The sequence below is a fragment of the Bufo bufo genome, chromosome 6 (assembly GCF_905171765.1).
Source record: "Bufo bufo chromosome 6, aBufBuf1.1, whole genome shotgun sequence".
NCBI classification, from domain to species: domain Eukaryota; kingdom Metazoa; phylum Chordata; class Amphibia; order Anura; family Bufonidae; genus Bufo; species Bufo bufo.
The window spans coordinates 426,035,982-426,061,819 of NC_053394.1; the positions used below are offsets into that span (position 1 = coordinate 426,035,982).

At 46.5% G+C, this 25,838-nt stretch overlaps 1 protein-coding gene across 1 annotated transcript; it reads left to right on the plus strand.

The window, feature by feature from the left end:
• Positions 1 to 1,827: 1,827 nt before the first annotated feature.
• Positions 1,828 to 25,838, plus strand: TEKT3 (tektin 3). The gene is made up of 8 exons (XM_040436052.1): positions 1,828 to 1,930; positions 6,921 to 7,528; positions 17,136 to 17,219; positions 17,602 to 17,672; positions 19,833 to 19,976; positions 22,023 to 22,245; positions 24,636 to 24,790; positions 25,467 to 25,838. The coding sequence occupies exons 2-8, from the start codon at positions 6,950 to 6,952 to the stop codon at positions 25,681 to 25,683; spliced, it is 1,473 nt and encodes a 490-aa protein (XP_040291986.1). The 5' UTR covers positions 1,828 to 1,930; positions 6,921 to 6,949; the 3' UTR covers positions 25,684 to 25,838.

Here is a 25,838-nt window from a genome sequence, read left to right on the forward strand (position 1 = left end):
CAGGCGGACAGCAAAACGCTGCAGGCAACGTTTTGGTGTCCGCCTCCACAGCGGAATGGAGACTGATCGGAGGCAAACTGATGCATTCTGAGCGGATCCTTATCCATTCAGAATGCATTAGGGCAAAACTGATCCTTTTTGGACGCTTGTGAGATCCCTGAACGGATCTCACAAACCAAAACACCAGTGTGAAAGTAGCCTAACATAACTGGTAGCAGAACAGAGTCCCCACCTGACAGATATGCTGCTTGACTTTTGCTACATACATCCAGCTTGGGTGAATACTCCAACGGGAGTCGGATGAGCAGTGACCAACGGAAAGTTCAGCCCCGATTATCTCTTACAGAACAAAGCAGTGGACATGTGAAAACGCAGCCTGACATCAGCTGTTCAGGGGTCCTCCACCCGAAATCAGACAGAAGATTAAGATATAGGATAGATAGATAGATAGATAGATAGATATGAGATAGATAGATAGATAGATAGATAGATAGATAGATAGATAGATATATAGATAATAGATAATAGATAGATAGATATGAGATAGATAGATAGATAGATAGATAGATAATAGATAGATAGATAATAGATAATAGATAGATAGATATGAGATAGATAGATATGAGATAGATAGATAGATATGAGATAGATAGATATGAGATAATAGATAGATAGATAGATAGATAGATAGATATGAGATAGATAATAGATAGATATGAGATAGATAGATATATATATAGATAATAGATAGATAGATATGAGATAGATAGATAGATAGATAGATAGATAGATAGATAATAGATAATAGATAGATAGATATGAGATAGATAGATATGAGATAGATAGATAGATATGAGATAGATATGAGATAGATAGATATGAGATAATAGATAGATAGATAGATAGATAGATAGATATGAGATAGATAATAGATAGATAATAGATAGATAGATAATAGGTAGATAGATAGATAGATAGATAATAGATAGATAGATAGATAATAAATAGATAGATATGAGATAGATAGATAGATAGATAGATAGATAGATAGATAATAGATAGATAGATAATAGATAGATAGATAGATAATAGATATGAGATAGATAGATAGATAATAGAATAGATAAATAGATAGATGATAGATACAAAAGATAGATAGTCTATGTATCTACCCAATGTCATTTCTATCATCTATATACCTATTATCTGTCTATCTCATATCTATAGATCTAAGCATCTTTCTTCTATCTATGCCTTATCTATATATCTATAAATCTATCTATCTAGATATAAATGGAAGGATAGATAGATATGAGATAGATAGTCTAATATCTATCTATCTATCAATCTATCTCATATCTATCTAATATCTATCTCTCTATCTATTATCTATCTCATATCTATCTATCAATCATCTATCTATCTATCTATCTATCTATCTATCAATCAATCATCTATCTATCTATCTATTATCTATCTATCATCTATTTATATTCTATATCTATCTATTATCTATCTATCTATCTATCTATCTATCTATCTATCTATCTATCTATCTATCTATCTCAGGTTGCTGACTCCTCTGTCTCTATGGCGGGGGTGACAGACACATATAACACAGGGCCCCGGGCTGTGGCCCCTCGGTTCCTGCCCAGTCTTGTCTCCTCACCCCCCAGCAAGTTCTCCCTGGTATCACTAACTCTGGTTACTAGGCGCTGTGCGTCCATGGTAACCGCACCCTCGCCCCGCCCTGCTCCCGTCATTGGCTGTCTATCTCTTTGATCCCGCCCCGGCTGCTGTCCTCGCCTGTTGATTGGCTGTCAGACACGTCCGTCATGCAGGCAATATGTCTGTCTGAGTGTACCGGGCAGGGATGCTTAGCTGTGGTGTCAGCGGGAGGAGCAGCCACTGACTGTCTACCTACCTCCAGGTGAGTGCCCGGCTGCCCTGTCATCTGTAGGCTCCAGGAGTATATAGCTATACGCAGCTTGTAAGAATCTTCAACCTGTTACTACAGCTACTGTGAAACTACAACTCCCAGCATGCCATGACAGCAGGGGTTGTAGTGTGACAGAAGCGGAGGTATAACTGTACCAATATACAGTATAATGACATGTCTGCCACATTGTCGCTGTGCACCTGCTGGATAATGGATTTCATATAGCGCCATCAAGCGACTTTTATATAAGGTGTATATGCAGGACATACAGATATGTGCGGTATATATATGTATACATCATGGCAGGGCTATACACCTGGGGAATATGTGCGGTATATATATGTATACATCATGGCAGGGCTATACACCTGGGGAATATGTGCGGTATATATATGTGTATACATCATGGCAGTGGTATACACCTGGGGAATATGTGCGGTATATATATATGTATACATCATGGCAGGGCTATACACCTGGGGAATATGTGCGGTATATATATGTGTATACATCATGGCAGTGGTATACACCTGGGGAATATGTGCGGTATATATATATATGTATACATCATGGCAGGGCTATACACCTGGGAAATATGTGCGGTATATATATATATATATATGTATACATCATGACAGTGCTATACACCTGGGGAATATGTGCAGTATATATATATGTATACATCATGGCAGTGCTATACACCTGGGGTGGGGAATATGTGCGGTATATATATGTGTATACATCATGGCAGTGTTATACACCTGGGGAATATGTGCAGTATACAGTATATATAAGTATACATCATGGCAGTGCTATACACCTGGGGTGGGGAATATGTGCGGTATATATATATGTATACATCATGGCAGGGCTATAATCCCCTGGAGAATATGTGCGGTATATATATATGTATACATCATGGCAGTGTTATACACCTGGGGAATATGTGCGGTATATATATATGTATACATCATGGCAGGGCTCTACACCTGGGGAATATGTGCGGTATATATATATGTATACATCATGGCAGGGCTATACACCTGGGGTGGGGAATATGTGCGGTATATATATGTGTATACATCATGGCAGTGTTATACACCTGGGGAATATGTGCGGTATATATATATGTATACATCATGGCAGGGCTATAATCCCCTGGAGAATATGTGCGGTATATATATATGTATACATCATGGCAGGGCTCTACACCTGGGGAATATGTGCGGTATATATATATGTATACATCATGGCAGTGCTATACACCTGGGGAATATGTGCGGTATATATATATGTATACATCATGGCAGGGCTATACACCTGGGGTGGGGAATATGTGCGGTATATATATGTGTATACATCATGGCAGTGTTATACACCTGGGGAATATGTGCGGTATATATATATGTATACATCATGGCAGGGCTATAATCCCCTGGAGAATATGTGCGGTATATATATATGTATACATCATGGCAGGGCTCTACACCTGGGGAATATGTGCGGTATATATATATGTATACATCATGGCAGTGCTATACACCTGGGGAATATGTGCGGTATATATATATGTATACATCATGGCAGGGCTCTACACCTGGGGAATATGTGCGGTATATATATATGTATACATCATGGCAGGGCTATAATCCCCTGGAGAATATGTGCGGTATATATATATGTATACATCATGGCAGGGCTCTACACCTGGGGAATATGTGCGGTATATATATATGTATACATCATGGCAGGGCTATACACCTGGGGAATATGTGCGGTATATACACTGCGTGCAGAATTATTAGGCAAATGAGTATTTTGACCACATCATCCTCTTTATGCATGTTGTCTTACTCCAAGCTGTATAGGCTCGAAAGCCTACTACCAATTAAGCATATTAGGTGATGTGCATCTCTGTAATGAGAAGGAGTTTGGTCTAATGACATCAACATCCTATATTAGGTGTGCATAATTATTAGGCAACTTCCTTTCCTTTGGCAAAATGGGTCAAAAGAAGGACTTGACAGGCTCAGAAAAGTCAAAAATAGTGAGATATCTTGCAGAGAGATGCAGCACTCTTAAAATTGCAAAGCTTCTGAAGCGTGATCATCGAACAATCAAGCGTTTCATTCAAAATAGTCAACAGGGTCGCAAGAAGCGTGTGGAAAAACCAAGGCGCAAAATAACTGCCCATGAACTGAGAAAAGTCAAGCGTGCAGCTGCCAAGATGCCACTTGCCACCAGTTTGGCCATATTTCAGAGCTGCAACATCACTGGAGTGCCCAAAAGCACAAGGTGTGCAATACTCAGAGACATGGCCAAGGTAAGAAAGGCTGAAAGACGACCACCACTGAACAAGACACACAAGCTGAAACGTCAAGACTGGGCCAAGAAATATCTCAAGACTGATTTTTCTAAGGTTTTATGGACTGAATGAGAGTGAGTCTTGATGGGCCAGATGGATGGGCCGTGGCTGGATTGGTAAAGGGCAGAGAGCTCCAGTCCGACTCAGACGCCAGCAAGGTGGAGGTGGAGTACTGGTTTGGGCTGGTATCATCAAAGATGAGCTTGTGGGGCCTTTTCGGGTTGAGGATGGAGTCAAGCTCAACTCCCAGTCCTACTGCCAGTTTCTGGAAGACACCTTCTTCAAGCAGTGGTACAGGAAGAAGTCTGCATCCTTCAAGAAAAACATGATTTTCATGCAGGACAATGCTCCATCACACGCGTCCAAGTACTCCACAGCGTGGCTGGCAAGAAAGGGTATAAAAGAAGAAAATCTAATGACATGGCCTCCTTGTTCACCTGATCTGAACCCTATTGAGAACCTGTGGTCCATCATCAAATGTGAGATTTACAAGGAGGGAAAACAGTACACCTCTCTGAACAGTGTCTGGGAGGCTGTGGTTGCTGCTGCACGCAATGTTGATGGTGAACAGATCAAAACACTGACAGAATCCATGGATGGCAGGCTTTTGAGTGTCCTTGCAAAGAAAGGTGGCTATATTGGTCACTGATTTGTTTTTGTTTTCTTTTTGAATGTCAGAAATGTATATTTGTGAACGTTGAGATGTTATATTGGTTTCACTGGTAAAAATAAATAATTGAAATGGGTATATATTTGTTTTTTGTTAAGTTGCCTAATAATTATGCACAGTAATAGTCACCTGCACACACAGATATCCCCCTAAAATAGCTAAAACTAAAAACAAACTAAAAACTACTTCCAAAAATATTCAGCTTTGATATTAATGAGTTTTTTCGGTTCATTGAGAACATGGTTGTTGTTCAATAATAAAATTCATCCTTAAAAATACAACTTGCCTAATAATTCTGCACTCCCTGTATATATGTATACATCATGGCAGGGCTATACACCTGGGGAATATGTGCGGTATATATATGTGTATACATCATGGCAGTGTTATACACCTGGGGAATATGTGCAGTATACAGTATATATAAGTATACATCATGGCAGTGCTATACACCTGGGGCCATTCTTCAGGGGGAAAAATGAAAAATTCCAGAATAAACTCAGAAAGAGATAATGAAAATTTGCATTATAATCCAGTATATGTCATAGTCCGGTACGTGTTATAGTCCAGTACATCTAATAGTCCAGTACATGTCCAGTATATGTCATAGTCCGGTACGTGTTATAGTCCAGTACATCTAATAGTCCAGTACATGTCCAGTATATGTCATAGTCCGGTACGTGTTATAGTCCAGTACATCTAATAGTCCAGTACATGTCCAGTATATGTCATAGTCCGGTACGTGTTATAGTCCAGTACATCTAATAGTCCGGTACGTGTTATAGTCTGTTGCGTGTTATGTCCGGTGTGTGTCCAGTACGTGCTATAGTCCAGTAGGTGTAATAGTTCGGTACGTGTAACTGTTATAGTCCAGTAGGTGTAATAGTCCGATGCGTGATATAGTCCAGTACCTGTTATACTCTGGTGTGTAGTATAGTCTAGTACATGTTATAGTGTAGCGTGTGTTATTGTTCGATAGATATTAGATTATCATCTATCTATCTATCTCATATCTATCTATCTATTATCTCATATCTATCTATCTCATATCTATCTATCTCATATCTATCTATCTATCTCATATCTATCTATCTATCTCATATCTATCTATCTATTATCTATTATCTATCTATCTATCTATCTCATATCTATCTATCTCATATCTATCTATCTATCTATCTATCTATCTATCTATCTATCTATCTATCTATCTATCATCTATCATCTATCTGTCTGTGTCTGCCTGTCTCTGTCTATCTGTCTGCCTGTCTCTGTCTATCTGTCTGTCTCTGTCTGTCTGCCTGTCTCTGTCTATCTGTCTGTCTCTGTCTGTCTGCCTGTCTCTGTCTATCTGTCTGTCTCTGACTGTCTGCCTATCTCTGTCTGCCAATTTTCTGTGATTCCTGAGGAGCCTCCAGGGGGATGATGCTACCCCAGCTTCCATCAAGCTACAAGTCCAGCGTACCGCGCCAGATAAGTGGCCACCTAGCTCTTCCTGGATATTGACAGCCCACACCATATCATTATGTAAGGCGATATCGTCTATTACACTACAGTCCACCCCAGCTGTAAGAGCCGGGACGGAACTGTTTACATGAGATGAAAGTCGTGATGTGTCTGAGCTCTGGCTGGGAGCGTTAGCTAGAACATTGATCCCCGTGGGTGGCCGATGAATCTGCAGGGAAGCAGAGCTGAAACGTGATCCGGTATTGTCATAGGATTGTAGACAATTAATGAGCGGGTAATTGCAGCTATCCGATCTGTAATCGACTACGTTCGGGAAAACGTCAGGCATCATGTAAGGATGGGGCCCTTAGCAACCAATCAGAATGCAGCTTGTAGTTTTACCTGTTTAGCGCCAATTTTTGCCAACCCTGTGTTCACGTGGCTCCAGTATTCCTGGTGAAATAATGGATGTGAATTTTTTCTTTTTTTTTCTTTCATAGACCACAGCATTGATTGTCCTGCCGCCACCATGGAGCTTCTCGGCACTACAATGACTTCTACCTATGCCCGTCCCAAACCCACACCAACCAATTTCCTCCCAGCTATATCCACGATGGCATCAAGCTACAAAAACCGGTTTCCTCACTACACTTTAAGTCATAGCCTGACTCTGCCATGGAGACCAAGCACATACTACAAGGTGGCATCCGCCACACCAACTCTAGCACCCCTCTCGAAGAGCGCCCCGGGTCTCAACCCAGCACAGATTCTTTCCTACCCCGCCAATAGAACAGCACTTTTTACTAGGTATACCCCAGATGACTGGCACAAGTCCAATCTAAACAATTATAGGGAATCTGAATCCTCCAGACGTAGTGCCGAGAGGTTACGTGTTGACACCAGCCGACTGATCCAAGAGAGAGACCAGAAGACAAGAAAAATCCAGACCGACACCAGCAAAGACTTGGGGGAACGAGTAAACGACATTGCTTTCTGGAAATCTGAAATCAATCATGAGATTGACCAGATGATTGGAGAAACAAATGCACTCTCCGAGGTCAAGAGGCGTCTAGAAAGGGCACTTGCTGAAACAGAAGGTCCTCTCCAGGTAACTACCAGTCTTTGATATGAATTCTTATCAATATGGTAAATTTTGAGATGATGAGATTTTGCAAATGGACATTTTAAATTAAACACCATTGTAGAATAGTTGATAAAGAAGGGACATTTTCTTTTTTGAGAATCTCAGGGTTTTTCAGAAACATGGCTTCTATCCTGTTGAGTTGGAGACAATCCTTAAAGCTTGCCATATACATTAGGTTAATGTTCAGTGAACCTGCCTATTTTGGTGGGACTTTCCCCTGAGGATAGATGTTGGGAGAGATAAGGATCTAGTACCTGGATTCTAACATGACTGATCCTTTCAATATTCATCTCCATCACAGATGTGGATATCTTTCTCTTTCCTCACCCAGGACACATGCCCGCTTGGCCGAATCGAGAGTATATGAGGGTTGAGAGGGTTAGGTGTTGGCCAAACAAGGGGTCAGTAGACAGTTATCTAAAGGCCCCTTTACACAGGCCGACATAGCTAGCAGTTATTGAGTATTTCCCGATAATTGCTGGCTCCTCAGAGGCAGTGAGAGCTGCATTTAAATGCAGCAATCATCTCTGTATGAGGGTCAGCATTTGCTGCTATGATCTCTCCTCCTCAAAGAGAATCATTGCTTCAGGGCAGAGAATCTCTATTAGGACAGCAAAATCTGCTGGCAAAAAAGATGATTTAGGTGACCCCAACAGTGATGGGTGATCAGTGCTATCGTTACACAGGGCAATTATTAGGAATGGGACGATAATGTTTCGACCATTGGGCTGGGTAAAGGGGTTTTAAGGTAGATAGCCAGCTTTAGTCCTCTTTCTTGAAGGCACAGTAGATCTTTCAGGTGGGATCTCCCTGGGACTATAGCTACTAACTACTTTTATCTCCATGGACATTAAAGGGAATGCCACATCAATAGGACATGCCATCAATGTCTGGTTCCTAGAACCAAATGGTGGTGGTCCTATTGGCCATTTTCTGATACAGACCTGCCCTCAACTACTGTATAGAAGTTTCTACAAAGTGGGACTGTGTCAGGATAAAAGCCAAAGGGGTCCCTTCGTTGTAAGTGCTGATTGAATTGGTTAGACCTCCACCAGTCAAACATTGATCAAAGTGTGAGGTGTGGAAATATCTTGAATATGCTCCTTGAGTTATGGACAACCTAATGTTGCTATGTTAAGTCAGACAGCCTCATTTCTATTTCGGAGGAGGTTCTTAATGTTTCACCTTGGCATTTGGAAGGATTATTAAAACCATGGTTCTTCCTTTTCACAACTGGTTGGTAAGGACAGCCAAGTGGTTCCCAAACCTGGCTTTGCATCCTGTATATGGCATTGTTATGTCTGTGAGGAGATTGTCATCTGATCCATCCACAAACATAATCCTCCACCTGACATTAGGTGGATCTAATTAGTCCTTCTTGAAAACCAAGATCAATAAACCATTCAGATTCAATTGTTGAAACAACTCTAATCCCAGACTTGTTACCAGAGGAACAGGCAATACAAAGTGACCTACTAAGTGATCACCAGGAGAACGTCCTTAGAATACTTGTCTAGCCAGTCACGGTCCCTTCCTCGGGAGTGATAAATGGCTTCGGGAGTGATAAAAACTGGAAAACTTTTAGGGATATTTTTACTTCAGTGACACAATGAGATTGTGATTAGTGTTGGGCGCGAATATTCGTATTGCAAATTTTAATTGCGAATATCGCCACTAGAATATAGTGATATATATTCGTATTTGCGAATATATATCACCTGATAAAATGTGAAGTTGCACGTATTGCGCCAAAAATATGCGCATCATAAGTGCCGATTTGCGCTATATTGGAGCACTCTTTCTGCATATAAAGCCATTGTAATGTTCTGCCGTGCCAACCATTTTCTCCAAACTCAGGAAACTTCTAGCAGCTTGAAAAATGTAGCAAAAGTGACCCCCGCCTGTATTGCGCGCGCATTACGCGAATATTACATTGCCGATTTTCACAATCAAGAAAATAATCGCGAATTCTCGAAATTATGACGAATATTCGCGAGATATCGCAAATTCGAATATTGCCCCTGCCGCTCATCACTAATTGTGATTTTTATGGCACAATATAATAAGACGGTTCTTGGAAAGATAGTAACTCAGTCATACATACACAAATTGTGGAGGGCCTCCATAGAAAACACAGATTATATCTTTCTTCAGCTGCAAATTTGCCGGCAGACAGATTTTTGGTTGGTCATTACACAACATGAAGTGCACAGATATACCGAGACATTTATACCCTGTGCGGGAGGCAGAGAGCTCCCCTGAATTTTCTATATAGACTTTGTGAACACACTGGGCCAGACACAGACCAACCAGCTGCACTGACTGTATACTTGTCACGGGACCATGAACCAGACGTACAACAAGAGATAAGTGAAAATAAGAAGGCTTTATTGAAAATAAAGCTGTAAAGCAAAATTCCAAACGGATGGCGAAACCGAAGCAGAGTCTTTGCGAAGCCAAAGGTCAGGAACCAGAAGGGTAGTCAGACGAAACCAGGATCAGGAACCAGCAGGGTAGTCAGACGAAGCCAGGATCAGGAACCAGCAGGGTAGTCGGACGAAACCAGGATCAGGAACCAGCAGGGTAGTCGGACGAAACCAGGATCAGGAACCAGAAGCAGCAGCAGTCTAGAAGCATGTGAACACAGGAGGACCAAGCAAGGAACTGAAGCCACAGACCTCCTATATATATGAGCTAGGCATCCAGCTCCTCCCAGTGGGAAGGAGGAGCCGCAGGGTGGGAGGCTACAAGAAACCCAGAAACCAAGATGGCCGCCAGCACATGTCAAACGAAGGAGAACAGCAAGAAGGTAAGACCATGACAGTACCTCCCCCTCAAGGGCCCCTCCTCCGCAAAGTAAAGAACGGTTTCTGAGGGAAGCGTGCGTGGAAGGCTCGGAGCAAGGCAGGAGCATGGACATCTGCGGAGGGAACCCAGGAACGCTCCTCTGGACCATAACCACGCCAATGGACCAAAAACTGCACCCGACCGCGGACCAGGCGTGAGTCCAGGATATTGCTCACCTCATACTCCTCACGATTGCCCACTTGGACCGGACGAGGCCGAGGAACCGAGGAAGTGAAACGATTACACACCAGTGGCTTCAACAGGGAGACATGAAACACGTTGGAGATCCGCATGCCAGGAGGAAGCGCAAGGGCATAGGCTACCGGGTTTACCCTGCGAAGCACTCGGAAGGGACCAACAAAGCGAGGCGCCAGCTTGGGAGTGGGCACTCGAAGGTTGAGGTTGCGGGTGGACAACCATACACGGTCTCCGACCTGGTAGGAAGGAGCAGGCGCTCGTCTGCGATCAGCCTGGAGTCTCTGGCGCTGCGCAGAGACCTCAAGGGACTTCTGGATAAGTACCCAAGAAGCACGTAGGACGGAAAGGTGATCCTCCACAGCCGGAATATCCTGGGGAGAGAATACCTCCGGTAACACGGCAGGTTGGAACCCATAATTGGCCATGAAGGGAGACGTCCCAGAGGAAGAGTTCACCGCCGTGTTCCTGGCAAACTCAGCCCAAGGCAGGAGATCAACCCAATTGTCTTGGTGATCGGAGACATAGCAACGAAGGAATTGCTCCAAGGCCTGATTGGATCGTTCTGCGGCCCCATTGGACTGAGGGTGGTAGGCCGAGGAGAAGGAGAGATGAATCCCCAACTGGGAGCAAAAGGCGCGCCAGAACCTGGACACAAACTGACTCCCCCGATCCGACACAATCTCCTTGGGCAAACCGTGCAACCGGAAGACCTCCCTGGCAAAAATCGTGGCCAACTCTTGTGCAGAGGGTAACTTCTTGAGAGGAACACAGTGGCACATTTTGGAAAACCGATCCACAATCATGAGAATGACCGTATGGCCTCGGGATGCAGGGAGGTCCACAATGAAATCCATCCCCAGGTGTGTCCATGGGCGCTCCCCGGTGGCTATGGGTTGCAGAAGGCCCAACGGAAGGTGCCGAGGGGACTTACTCTGGGCACAAACGGAGCATGCCGCTACATATGCGGCGATGTCGGAACGTAGGGAAGGCCACCAGAACAGACGTGAAACAGCCCAGGACAGCTGATTCTTTCCAGGATGCCCCGCGGTCTTGGAGTTATGGTAGGTTCGCAACAACCGAGTTGTTCAACTCCTCAGGCACAAAACATCTGCCGTTGGGTCTCCCAGAGGGAGCACCAGATTGAGCCGCCAAAATCTGCTCACCCAGGGGAGAGGTCAGGCTGGTGCGAATGGCGGCCAAGATCTGATTCGGAGGTATGACCGAAGTCGGAATCGACTCCTCCCTGGACAGCTCGGAGTACTGCCGTGATAAGGCATCCGCCCTGATGTTCTTGGAACCGGGTAGGTAGGAGACCACGTAATTAAAACGTGACAAGAACAGAGCCCATCTGGCCTGACGTGGTGTCAATCTCTTGGCCTCAGAAAGGTAGGTCAGATTCTTGTGGTCCGTCAGGATGAGGACCGGAACCACCGAACCCTCGAGCAAGTGCCTCCATTCTTTAAGGGCCTGCACGATGGCCAATAACTCCCTGTCACCAATCTGATAGTTGCACTCCGCGGAAGACAGTTTCCGGGAGTAAAACCCACAAGGAAGCAGAGGACCCTCTGGTGTTCTACGCGGAGACAGAAGGGCGCCTACTCCCGTCTCAGACGCGTCCACCTCGAGGACAAAGGGCAACCCAGGGTTGGGATGCGACAGAATCGGAGCCGACACAAAGGCGGACTTTAGAGCCTCAAAAGCTCGGATGGCCTCGAGCGGCCAGACCTGGGAATTACTGCCCTTCCTGGTCAGATCCGTGAGAGGCTTGGCTAGCATGGAAAAGTCCCTGATGAACTTCCGATAATAATTGGCGAAGCCCAAAAAGCGCTGCAGGGAACGAAGACCACTGGGCTGGGGCCACTGTAAGACAGCCGAAACCTTCTCAGGATCCATGGAGAACCCCTCAGCGGAAATGATGTAACCTAAGAAGGTTACCTGGGATCGGTGAAATTCGCATTTCTCAAGCTTACCGAACAGCTTGTTCTCTCGTAACCGTTGCAACACTCGTCTGACATCCAGAATGTGGGCCTCCATGGATTCAGAATATACCAAGATGTCATCCAAATAGACCACCACACACTGCTGCAACAGGTCACGGAAAACATCGTTGATGAATTCCTGAAAGACTGCGGGCGCATTGCACAACCCAAAGGGCATAACCAAGGATTCATAATGACCGGTCCTGGTGTTAAACGCGGTCTTCCACTCATCGCCCGCCTTGATCCTTACCAGGTTATATGCCGCCCTCAGGTCGAGTTTGGTAAAGACCGTGGCCCCTTTAAGGCGATCGAACAGCTCGGAAATCAAGGGTATCGGGTAAGCGTTCTTGATCGTGATGCGATTGAGACCCCTGTAATCGATGCAAGGCCTCAACTCACCGCCCTTCTTTTTCACAAAGAAAAATCCAGCCCCTGCCGGGGACGAGGATTTGCGAATGTGTCCGCGTGAAAGCGCCTCCCTCACGTACTCCTCCATGGCCTCATTCTCCGCTACCGACAGTGGATAGACTTTGCCACGAGGAGGAACGGCACCAGATTGTAACTCTATGGCACAATCGTATGGGCGGTGCGGAGGTAGGGCAACCGCGCGCACCTTATCGAATACATCCCGGTACTCCTCGTATTCAGGAGGCAACAGAGAGTCCGAGGAAGTACACAGCAACTTGACAGACCCATGGATGCAACTAGCCCCACACTGCGGTGACCACGAGAGGATCTCGGCCGATCTCCAATCGAAAGTCGGATTATGCTTCCGGAGCCAGGGGTACCCCAAGACCACCGAGTAGTGTGGAGACGAAATAACCTGGAGGCAGACCGACTCTCTGTGAACGGCACCAATGGCTATCCCCACTGGAAGGGTCTCATGAGTCACGTGTGGCGGCAGAAGGGGTCTGCCGTCTATCGCCTCAAGAGCCAGTGGGGAACCTCGAGCCTGCAGAGGAATGGAATTGGCGGCAGCGAACACATTATCAATGAACAAACCACCAGCACCAGAGTCCACCAACGCCTGGGTCGTCACCGAGCCCCCGACCCAGGAGAGGACAACAGTGATCAGTGGTTTGTCAACACGGGAAACCGGGGACGAGGAGACTCCACCCAAGATCTGCCCCCGACAGGATCTCAGGTGCGAGCGTTTCCCGGACGGTTCGGACATGCCAACCGAAAATGTCCACCGAGACCACAGTACATGCATCGGCCCTCGCGTCTCCGGAGTACCCTCTCCCCCTCGGACAGGCGAGCAAACCCCAGCTGCATGGGTTCACCCCCAGACAAGTCATCCCCAGGAGGCGTGGGAGGAGAGGGAGGCACGGGTGGGACAGCAAACGTAGGCGCCAATCTGTTAGAAAACCTCCGCAGGCTCTCCTTAAAGGAAGGTCTCTCCCTGAGTCTGGTGTCAATCAAAATCAGGAAAGAAATAAGAGACTCGAGCTCCACTGGTAGGTCCTTAGCTGCAACCTCATCCTTCAAGGCATCCGAGAGACCATGAGAGAAAGCAGCGACCAGAGCCTCATTATTCCAGCCCACCTCTGCTGCCAGGGTACGAAACTCAATGGCGTATTCAGCTACGGATCGTGAACCCTGTCTGATGGACATAAGGAGCTTCGCAGCAGAGGCAGCACGAGCCGGCACATCGAATACCTTCCGAAGAGAAGCAACAAAACCGGAAAACTCGGCAACCACCGGATTGTTGTTCTCCCATAAAGGGCTGGCCCGGGCCAAGGCCTTGTCCGAGAGCAGCGAGATCAAGAAGCCCACCTTTGATCTCTCAGTAGGAAAGGCATGTGGCAGCAACTCGAAATAAATGCCCACCTGGTTAAGGAAACCTCGGCACTGAGTTGGCTCACCCCCAAAGCGCTGTGGAAGAGGGGCAGAACCGGTCATACCCCGAAACACTGCAGGTGCAACAACAGGTGTCGGGGTAGACTCTGGCGCAACAACCGGAGCGGCAGTAGGAGCGGGCCCAGGAGCGACAACCGACCCATCGGCAACGGGAGCGAAATGAGCCGTGCGTTCAAGCAGGGTTTGCAACGCCACAGCGAACCGGCCCAACAGGTGATCCTGCTGATCAAGTCTGGCAACCAGCGTGGGTAGCGAGGATGGCCCTGTACCGTCAGAATTCATGGCTTGGTCCTAATGTCACGGGACCATGAACCAGACGTACAACAAGAGATAAGTGAAAATAAGAAGGCTTTATTGAAAATAAAGCTGTAAAGCAAAAGTCCAAACGGATGGCGAAACCGAAGCAGAGTCTTTGCGAAGCCAAAGGTCAGGAACCAGAAGGGTAGTCAGACGAAACCAGGATCAGGAACCAGCAGGGTAGTCAGACGAAGCCAGGATCAGGAACCAGCAGGGTAGTCGGACGAAACCAGGATCAGGAACCAGCAGGGTAGTCGGACGAAACCAGGATCAGGAACCAGAAGCAGCAGCAGTCTAGAAGCATGTGAACACAGGAGGACCAAGCAAGGAACTGAAGCCACAGACCTCCTATATATATGAGCTAGGCATCCAGCTCCTCCCAGTGGGAAGGAGGAGCCGCAGGGTGGGAGGCTACAAGAAACCCAGAAACCAAGATGGCCGCCAGCACATGTCAAACGAAGGAGAACAGCAAGAAGGTAAGACCATGACAATACTGCCTGTATACTCTGCCTGTATACTCTGCCCACCGTATCAATAATCTCAGATGAACCATTACATAGACCCTGCAACCTCACCGCCCGCATGCTGTGACATCATCATTTAATCACAGACTGACCACTAGCACTTTGCAACCAATCCGTGACATCACTCTGACCTTACTCTGTGACATCACCATCCAATCACAGACTGCCCTTATCCTATGACATTATTTTTCAATTACAGACTGAGCTGCTAAATTCACCTTGTGACATCACCACCCAATCATAGACTGATCTGCTACATAGACCGTCACCTCTCTGCCCTCACCCTGTGACATCACCAATCACAGACTGATCTGCTACATAGACTGTGACTTAACTGCCCTTACCCGGTGACATCACCAATCACAGACTGATCTGCTATATAGACTCTGTGACCTCTCTGCCCTTACCCTGTGACATCATCAATCACAGACTGATCTTCTACATAGACCGTCACCTCTCTGCCCTCACCCTGTGACATCACCAATCACAGACTGATCTGCTACATAGACCGTCACCTCTCTGCCCTCACCCTCTGACATCACCAATCATAGACTGATTTTGCTACATAGACTGTGACCTAACTGCCCTCACCCTGTGACATCACCAATCACAGACTGATCTGCTACATAGACTGTGACCTAACTGCCCATACCCTGTGACATCACCAATCACAGACTGATCTTCTACATAGACTGTCACCTCTCTGCCCTTACTCTCTGACATCACCAATCACAGACTGATCTGCTATATAGACTCTGTCACCTCACCGCCCTCACCCTGTGACATCACCAATCACAGACTGATCTGCTATATAGACTGTCACCTCTCTGCCCTTACCCTCTGACATCACCAATCACAGACTGATCTGCTACATAGACTCTGTGACCTCACCGCCCTCACCCTGTGACATCACCATCCAATCACAGACTGATCTGATATATAGACTGTATTATGTCACTACATTCACACTGTGACATCACCGTCCAATCACAGACTTATATGCTACATAGATTGTATGACCTCACTAACCAAAGACTGATCTGTTATATGGACTGTATGACATCACTACATTCATCCTGTGACATCACCATCCAATCACAGAGTGATCTGCTATGTAGAATGTGTGACCTCACCCTGTGACATCACCATCCAATCACAGACTGATCTGATACATTGACTGTATGATGTCACTACATTCACACTGTGACATCACCATCCATCAGAGAGGTTTCTCCAGCGCAGTAAGTCTTGCATTCATTAAGGTATTGACCAGATCTTCCTCGTTATCCATCCCCAGGCTGGAGCGGTGTGTACACAGTGTATCCAGGCTGCTGTGTAACACACCCCGGGCCGGCAGGGTAATAAAAGACCTGTCAGCACAGCCGGTGGTTGCTACAAACACTGTAACAGTATGGGGCGGAGGCATTATTACTGTGTATAGTGTAACATGTAACTGGTGGAGATTGTGCCGCCAGGTGAGCGGCTGACACAGATTGCTGAGCCTGTCATACCGCGAACACATTCCACCAGATACAGAAACCGCTCATTAGCCTCCTCCACCAGACGCACATGACTCCACACGGGTGAATTAAAGGGCACGCATACTCTCTATATCAGGGCACCTGATAATTGTTCTGGTGTCACGTATGGTGGCAGATCTGCTGCCGTCCAAGAGCCATGCTAGGCTGAGGAACCCTGGAAGGACCCATATCAGCAGTTTTATAACATCTCCATTTTTTGGTGTTTTAAAGGGTCCCATCCTGCTGTAATGTCAAGACATATCCTATTGCAGAATGTAAGACGCATCTTAAATTTAGGACGGTCCACACATATTGTACGATGTAATTGTGTTGTGCTTGGTGGCAGGTAGCTCAGGAATGCTTGTACCACCGCGAGAAGAGAATGTCCATAGACCTCGTACACGATGATGTGGAGAAGCAGCTGCTGCAGGTAAGACCATCAGCCACTGGAAGTGCCACCGAACATTGCTGATGCAGGTTGACCTGGCACTATGCACTCAACTTCAGTAGGTCACAGCTCCATTGTAAAGCCATAGGTCATATTATGCCATAAAGCTATGGACGGGCCTGGAAGTTCTACATTCTGATGGGCTGGAGATCTTGCTGCAAGTTGATAGTTGTGAAGTTTCCCAAGTCTTTGTTAATGCAAGTCTGGTACCAAGACCAAGGTCACTAGCTTTAGAGATGATATGGACAGGTACAGTAAGTGCCCCCATGAAACCTTCCCTTCCCCCCGAATCTGGTGTGACCTGGAACCTTTGACTCCCTCTCCACCTACTGTTGTCCTACTACATCTTATGTCTTTCGTATAGGAAGTTGACGCCATCAAGTCCTGCCAGGAGAGAATGAGAAGACACCTAGAGAAGACGGCAGCACAACTGGCGTAAGACGTCTTCTGACTTTATACTTGGTTTCTCAAGTCTTGAGGAGGGCATGCTGGGTGTTTTATTTACATTTATTAAAAGGAAACCAATAAGGGCTCGGATTAAAAGAGAGCCCCAGCTCAGGTTGGACAAGCTACCCCCCTCTAGATTTCTCAAAATACAAACATTTTTTGGAAAGGTCAGCTCAGCCTTGTAAGAGTAAGTAAGAGTGAGGTGTCCACTCGAAACGCGTAGGTCTTGCTTGTGTTTTTACTTTTGTCATGTTCCATGTTTTATGCTGGAACCCTGCACCTTATTTTCTGCCCTCTGATTTCTCAGTTGTCAGACCAGTCACCTCCATGAACGAGTCATATCTGACAACTGGGGATACTCTGCCTAGCAACTACCTTCTTTTCAATGGGGTTGTCAGACAGCGAATTCCCAGCAACCTTTCTGTTTTACATTACCAGGCTTGTCAGGCTAAAGCTGGCCAATGAGTATGGGGGTTTCCTGACTTACCTGACGGCAGATGTTTAGGGAGACAAGGATCAGTCTGTTGGATTTCAACATGCCCAGTCCCTCTGTTATTGGGGGAATCAGCCATCACCAGAGGTGTCTGACATTGTCTTCCCTCCTTCTGCCCATTCAGAACACGTGCATACTTGGTCTAACAGAGTGTGCATGTGTATACCGGGGGGTTAGGAGAGACAACTGTGTGTCGAATGACAGCTCTCTAAAATGTATGGCCAATTTAAAGGGGTGGTCCAGGATTTTACTACTGATGGCCTGTCCTCAGGATAGGCCATCATTATCTGATTTGTGGGGGTCCCGACACCCTGCACCTCCGCCGATCGGCTCCAGCACTGGAATTACACAGCTCTACCCATTGTGTAATGTATGGAGTTGGTAACTGCTGCGCCGCCCCCGTTCACTTCAGTAGGGTCAGCGCTGCAGTAACCAGCTCCGTCCACTACACAGTGGATGCCGTTACGTGTACGTTCCTGCGTCAGACCTTCTCTGAAACAGCTGATCGGTAGGGCGCACCGATTAGATACTGATCGCCTGTCCTCAGGATAGAGTCAGTAGAAAAATCCTGGACAACCCCTTTAAGGGCTCATGCACACGGCCGTTACCCGGCCATGCCCATATTGCGGCTCGCCAACAGCAGGTTCCGCAATATGCGGGCACTGGCCATGTGCACCCTGCATCACAGATGCGGACCCATTCACTTGAATGGGTCTGCAATCAGGAAGGTCCGGTGCGGAACGGAGGCACGAAACCCCGCGGAAGCACTACAGAGCGCTTCCGTGGGGTTGATCTCCCTGCCTCCGCAACGCAAAAAAAAGGACATGATCTATTTTTGTGTTGTGGACGGATCACGGACCCATTCAAGTTGAATAGGTCTGGATGCGTCTGTGGAATCTGCATGGATGTCGCCCTGCATTGGGGACCGCACGTTGTAGTCACCAATGCACGGAACGGCCGACCAACAGATCTTGAGCATGATTCCACTACTGATCCTTAACCATCAGGACCACCCATGTCCATATACCCTATAGGGGACCCTCAGTAGAGACGCCAGAATGGAGAGCCCCTCTGGCAGACAGGCGATGCTTCCTCCTGGGTAGAAAAATACATTTCGTTGGAGGACCCCTTTAACTGGGAAAATAATAGGAAAACTGTAAAGTTGCCCTTTGTAATGATTTTCTTTTCCATAACGGGGGTGGCAGCCAATAGGACTAAGGGTCATTGTAAATCTGCGTCCACAGACTTGTAGGCACACCTCATGAAACACCGTTATCCTAACATGGAGGTCCAATATGGCCATATAGATTTTTATACAACTCATTATCATCGCCATAGCAGTCCCATCCCTGCCGCTGTTCACCTCATGTACCCCTGGAGCAAAAATGTGTAATACACAAGAGTAATAAAGGTTTATAACATCGTGCACAATATGGCACTAATATATAATGTGCGTAATGAGCCATAAACCAAAGTTTCCTTTGCCTCCGTCTATAGCTGAGCCCACAGTTTTTATTGAATTGTGCATTGTAGAGCATTTGCAAAAATACCCAAAAAATTCTATGCAGCCCCCCCCCATATCCACCAGTCTGTATCATAGCACTGGACTGGAGAAGACGTCCCCCATTCTATTACTTGTCTTTCTTTGTCTCCAGATCTAACCGGGCGGCTCAGCACGAGCTGGAGAGGGACATCAGCGACAAGCAGGCGGCGTACCGCATCGATGACAAGTGCCAGAACCTCAGGAATACCTCCGATGGCATCGGCTACTTCAGAGGAGTGGAACGCATGGACGCCACGTATGTTACTCTACCTGGTGTCCCGTTGGTTAGGCCTTACACCCCCCCCCCCCCCCCCGCCGATGAGGGTTAAAATGTCGGAAAAATCCATAACTGAACCCGCTTCTTAGCCATTCACTGTAATAGGGCATAGCCAGGGCACGGTACGAAACCGCAGCTAACTGCCAGCTAAGCAGATGTTTCACAATCCGTATAATCACGATATAGCAGGAAGACGTACACAGCATGACGGGTTTATGACCACGGGGCGCAGAAGCTGCCATAGTAAATCAGAGAAGAACTCCACCCAGAACTGACAACTCAGTATTGGAAAGAGCAGGGGTCAGCAACCTTCAGCACACAGGTGGCTGTGAAACTACAACGCCCAGCATGCAAACAGAAGTGAATGAAGCATTCTGGGAGTTGTAGTTTCTGAACAGCTGGAGTGCCGGAGGTTGCTGATTCAGTGACCGTTCCGAATATTACAGGAATTACAGCCGCCTAGTACTCCTTGTCACTTTCTCAACACTGACCCATATGGCGGTATTATGGGCACATCGAATTATTCACTTGCTATATGGCACTGCTATTTAGACAGTGTGTTGGCAGTTTCCTTTAGGCACTGTATGGCAGTATTGTGTGGCGATATAAGGCACTTAGGAGGGTACTGTACAGCAGTATTATTAATAAATACCTTGCGTTACTTATATTCATATTCTTTTCTCCATTCATATATGACCAGAGAGCAGTGCATTGTGGGAGCTTAGTCCCATCACACAGCATATTCCATAAATGTCTGACAGGTGACGGTCCCACCTTTGGGACCTGCACCTGTCTGTAGAACAGGGGTCCTTGACCCCGTCCAACCGGGGAGTTACAGAAACAGCAAACTTTGCTTTTTCCAAATCTCACAGGTTATGGAAATAATTGCGCACAGCCCAGTCAGCTGTTAAGGCGGTCCCAACCCCCTCTGGCCGAAAATAGTTGGGGGCCGTCTTCAAAAACAAAAGAATCATAAAATGCCTTAGGCCTCATGCACACGACCGTTGTGTGTGTTTTGCGGTCCGCAATTTGCGGAACGGCATGGACAGCCATTAATGTAACTGCCTATTCTTGTCCGCAAAACAGACAAGAATAAGACAGGTTATATTTTTTTTGTGGTCCACGGAATGGAGCAACGGATGCGGACAGCACGCAGAGTGCTTTTGCGGCCCCATTGAAGTAAATTGACTTGTGGGGTTGATCTTAAAGGGGTTGTCCAGGATTTTTATATTGATGACCTATGCTCAGGAAATCTGCTGCAAAATCCATATATAATTCATGTGGATTTTGAGGCAGTTTTTTTGTGGATTTTGCCACGGATCCCTGCTGGATTTTTGTGTGTCCAGTGTGAATATCCCCCTAAAGGGCATCTGTCAGCAGATTCTTACCTATGACACTGGCTGCCCTGTTACATGTGCACTTGGCAGCTGAAGGCATCTGTGTTGGTCCCATGTTCATATGTGCCCGCATTGCTGAGAAAAATGATGGTTTAATATATGCAAATGAGCCTCTAGGAGCAATGGGGGCGTTGCTGTTGCACCTAGAGGCTCAGCTGTCTCTGCAGCTGCCACACCCCCTGCACTTTGATTGACAGGGCCAGGGAGTGAAAACGTCATTACATCTGGCAATCAAAGTGCAGGGGGCTCGGCAGTTGCAGAGAGAGTAGAGCCTCTAGGTGTAATGGTAACGCCCCCGTTGCTCCTAGAGGCTCATTTGCATATATTAAAACATTATTTTTCTCAGCAATGTGGGCACATATGAACATGGGACCAACACAGATTCCTTCAGCTGCCAAGTGCACATGTAACAGGTCAGACAGTGTTATAGGTACAAAACTGCTGACAGATGCCCTTTAAGTTGGACTGTGAGGGAATCGATTATGCAAGAAAAACTTTGAGACATGTTCAGTACGTGCAACCGATCAGAGCCGATCATTGTGTGTCGCCCGGCAATTATCCACATGCGTGCTAATTATTGTTCCCGCTATCCTGACGTCTTCTGCCTACATTCATTTGTGTCTTCCAGTATCTCAGTTCCTGAAACCTGGGCCAAGTTCAGCGATGACAACATCTTGAGGTCTCAGGGTGAACGGGTGGCATCTGCTAAGCTCAGGGAAGATGTAGAGAGTCTACTCAATGCTACCTCCAACGAGATGTGGAACCAGTTCAACCTCGTGAACGTCGCCTTCACCAACAGGATCTCTGACACCGCCGATGCCAAGAACAGGCTCCAGAGCCACTTGGCCAAGGTAAGGTCTGCAGGTACAGAACATGGAGAATAGCTACAGGGCGTGCAGAGGTAGTAGTCGCACCAGACCCAGAAGGGAGGCAAAGAGTCCTCTGCTGTCTACGAAGACACCAGTATTATATATGGTAGGTGGCGGTCTATTATAGATTTTGCACTACAGTCCAGGAGCCTTACCTTACTCTTCTATATGCACCTCCCCTCCCCTGCTGTCCCCTGTTTCAACTCCACTCTATGGTAAGGGTGGGGTGTCTGTTGAGTTCTGCACAGGTTTACATAGCCCATATGAAAGGGAGTAAGCTGAGACCCCTACTCGAGCCCCACATCAGGGGCACAGTGCTTCTATGGTATGCTGAAGTGGAGCAGTTGTTACGTTCCATCATGCCCAGCTAACATGTGTCTATTGCTATGTGCCAATGTAGCAGAGCTGAATTATGGCTCTTGCACGCGACCGTATTGTGGCTCCAATTTCATTTCACGTGGAATCCAATGCTGGAGGTACTGTATAAGGCAGCATCACGGCACCTACAGTGCCCAACTTAGCTTGTACGGCAGCAGACGGAGGCGGGTCAGCTTCATACTGAGGGGCTGTACAGCCTATGTGCACTGCGGACCCCTGCACACGAGCCCATAGTCAGTGCTGCAGAGTTGACATTGTCATTTGGCATGGTGATCAGTGGCTTTCGACGGGACTTGCAGGTAAAAGTAATCACAGGTCGACAAATTCAGCTCTGCTACATCTTGCCATGCAGGAACCATCAGGAAATGCACATTGAGGGAGATTTATCAAAAGTGGTGCAAAGGAAAACGGGGCAACTAAAGCCAGTTTTCCTTTGCACCAGTTTTGTACATTACGGTGCACAAATCTACAGCAGCTCGTGGCACAGATCACAGACGTCAAATAATGGTGGCACATCTTACTCCAGTTTACTTTAGGTTAAGGCCTCTTTCACACGGCCGTGTGTGCCCCGTGGTCGGGCCGCAATGCACGAGCACAGTCCGTGGGGCAGCCGCAGCGGATCGCGGACCCATTCACTTGAATGGGTCCTCGATCCGGCCGTTTCGCAAAAAGATAGGACATGTTCTATCTTTTTGCGGAACGGAAGTACGGGACGAAACCCCATGGAAGCACTCCGTAGTGCTCCCGTAGAGTTCCGTTCCGTACAATTCTGCATCTCTGGATCTGCGGACCTATTGAAGTGAACGGGTCCGCATCCGTGATGCGGAATGCCCACGGAACGGCACCCGTGTATTGCGGATCCGGCCACGGAGCGTACACGTTCGTGTGCAAGAGGCCTTAAGACTGCCGGTCTTCATAAAAACTCCCCTATGTGTGTGTATATATTCATGCTCCTCAGCACGTTTCTTTCCTCTTGAAATTGGTAAGGGCTGAGATATTAGAGAGGCCCAGCCCATGACCAAAGAGCCAAGGAGAATTACATTCTCAGAACCTTTAGACGGAATTGGCGTGCGTGCCAAGACTCATTCCAAGGGTTTCTCAACACTTCAGGCTCCCTGGATTACACCATGGCCGTCTTAATTGTGTTACACTCCTCTCCGAGCTCCAGACAAAAACTGCAGTCGGTGAAGGATCCTCCATACTCCCCGAGGACATGTCCACCCAGAGCAGATTGATTATAACCTCATGTATGGAGGCTGGCACTTACCCCTAAAATATTATTGTTGCAGCGGCTTATTGTCCTCTTCCAATTCAGAAAACATGCATGCTCGGCCAAGATGAACGTTCATGTGTGTGGTGGAGGGGGGTCAGAGGAGATATTTGCAGTGTATGGCCAGCCTAAATCAAAAGATTTCTACAACGTATCTACGTTTCCATCACTAAGGCCTCTTGCACACGACCGTATGTATTTTGCGGTACGAAAAAAAAACGGATTTGCAAAAAATACAGATGACGTCCGTGTGCATTCCGTATTTTGCGGAACAGCTGGCCCCTAGAAGAACAGTCCTATCTCTGTCCGTAATGCGGACAATAAAAGGACATGTTCTATTTTTTTGCAGAACGGACATACAGAAACGGATGAATGGTTGGTTCTTTATACCATGGTTGGTTCTTTGAATGGTTCTTTATACGGTCCGCAAAAAAAACCGGAACGGAAACGGAATTAAAATACGTTTGTGTGCAAGAGGCCTAAAGCAGAAGATGGAACACGGACAGGAATAAAAGTAAAATGCCTTTCTTGTAAAGGGGTTGTCTGCTGAGGATAGGGCATCCATATAGGAAACCAGACCACCCCTTTAATGTGGTGTCCTAGCCGCGGTAACATACTCCTCGTGTATGTATCCCTGTGTCCTTATGAAGAGTCGTACGCATATCTTATATTAAATTTAAGTGTTCCTCTTATCACAAACTTATATCTTAATAACCTTTTTCAGACTCTCCAAGAAATCTTCCAGACAGAAATGACAATCGAAGCCATTAAGAAGGCAATCAAGGACAAAATAGCTCCTTTAAGAGTAGCCCAGACGCGTCTTGATGAACGGACCAGACGCCCCAATGTGGAACTGTGCCGTGATATTGCACAAATACGGTAAGTTCCTTATCTGTTTTCTATCAAGATACCAGAAAAAGAAGGGTTCAGTCACATACTAAATACATTTAATTACTGTTTTATACTCCAGAGCTGCACTCAATATTCTGCTGGTGGAGTCACTGTGTACATACATTACATTACTTATCGTGTACTGATCCTGAGTCACATCCTGTATTATGCTCCAGAGCTGCACTCACTTTCCTGCTGGTGGAGTCACTGTGTACATACATTACATTACTTATCGTGTACTGATCCTGAGTCACATCCTGTATTATGCTCCAGAGCTGCACTCACTATTCTGCTGGTGGAGTCACTGTGTACATACATTACATTACTTATCCTGTACTGATCCTGAGTTACATCCTGTATTATACTCCAGAGCTGCACTCACTATTCTGCTGGTGGAGTCACTGTGTACATACATTACTTATCCTGTACTGATCCTGAGTTATATCCTGTATTATACTCCAGAGCTGCACTCACTATTCTGCTGGTGGAGTCACTGTGTACATACATTACATTACATATCCTGTAATAGGATATACAATGCAACCATCCTCTTATATGGCAGTAGATTGTTTGGGTCCCATCAACACTAAGGTTCAGTGCATTCCCTGCTCCCCTCATAGCTAAGCCGCTGCTTGTTCTCATCCAGTGTTTTCTTCATCTTTAGCCTTGTCCAAGAAGTCCATGAAATCGACGACACCATTCAAGTCCTACAGCAACGTCTCCGAGAAGCTGAGGACACCTTACAGATTCTGGTCCACACGAAGGCCAACTTGGAGCATGACCTGTCCATCAAGGCCAACTCTCTTTTCATCGACCAGGAGAAATGTATGGGCATGAGGAAGAGCTTCCCTAGCACCCCCCGACTGGTGGGCTACACATAGACTAGGATCTGGGCACCTACACTACAGGATAGGAACAGTAATGTACCATGTTGATGACTTTCACTCTCTTGGTGTGTGTTGGGTTTGTTGACACAAGAGACAATATACAGTAATATGGATGTTATAAAGGTTAATAAAACGTGTCTGTTGTTTTA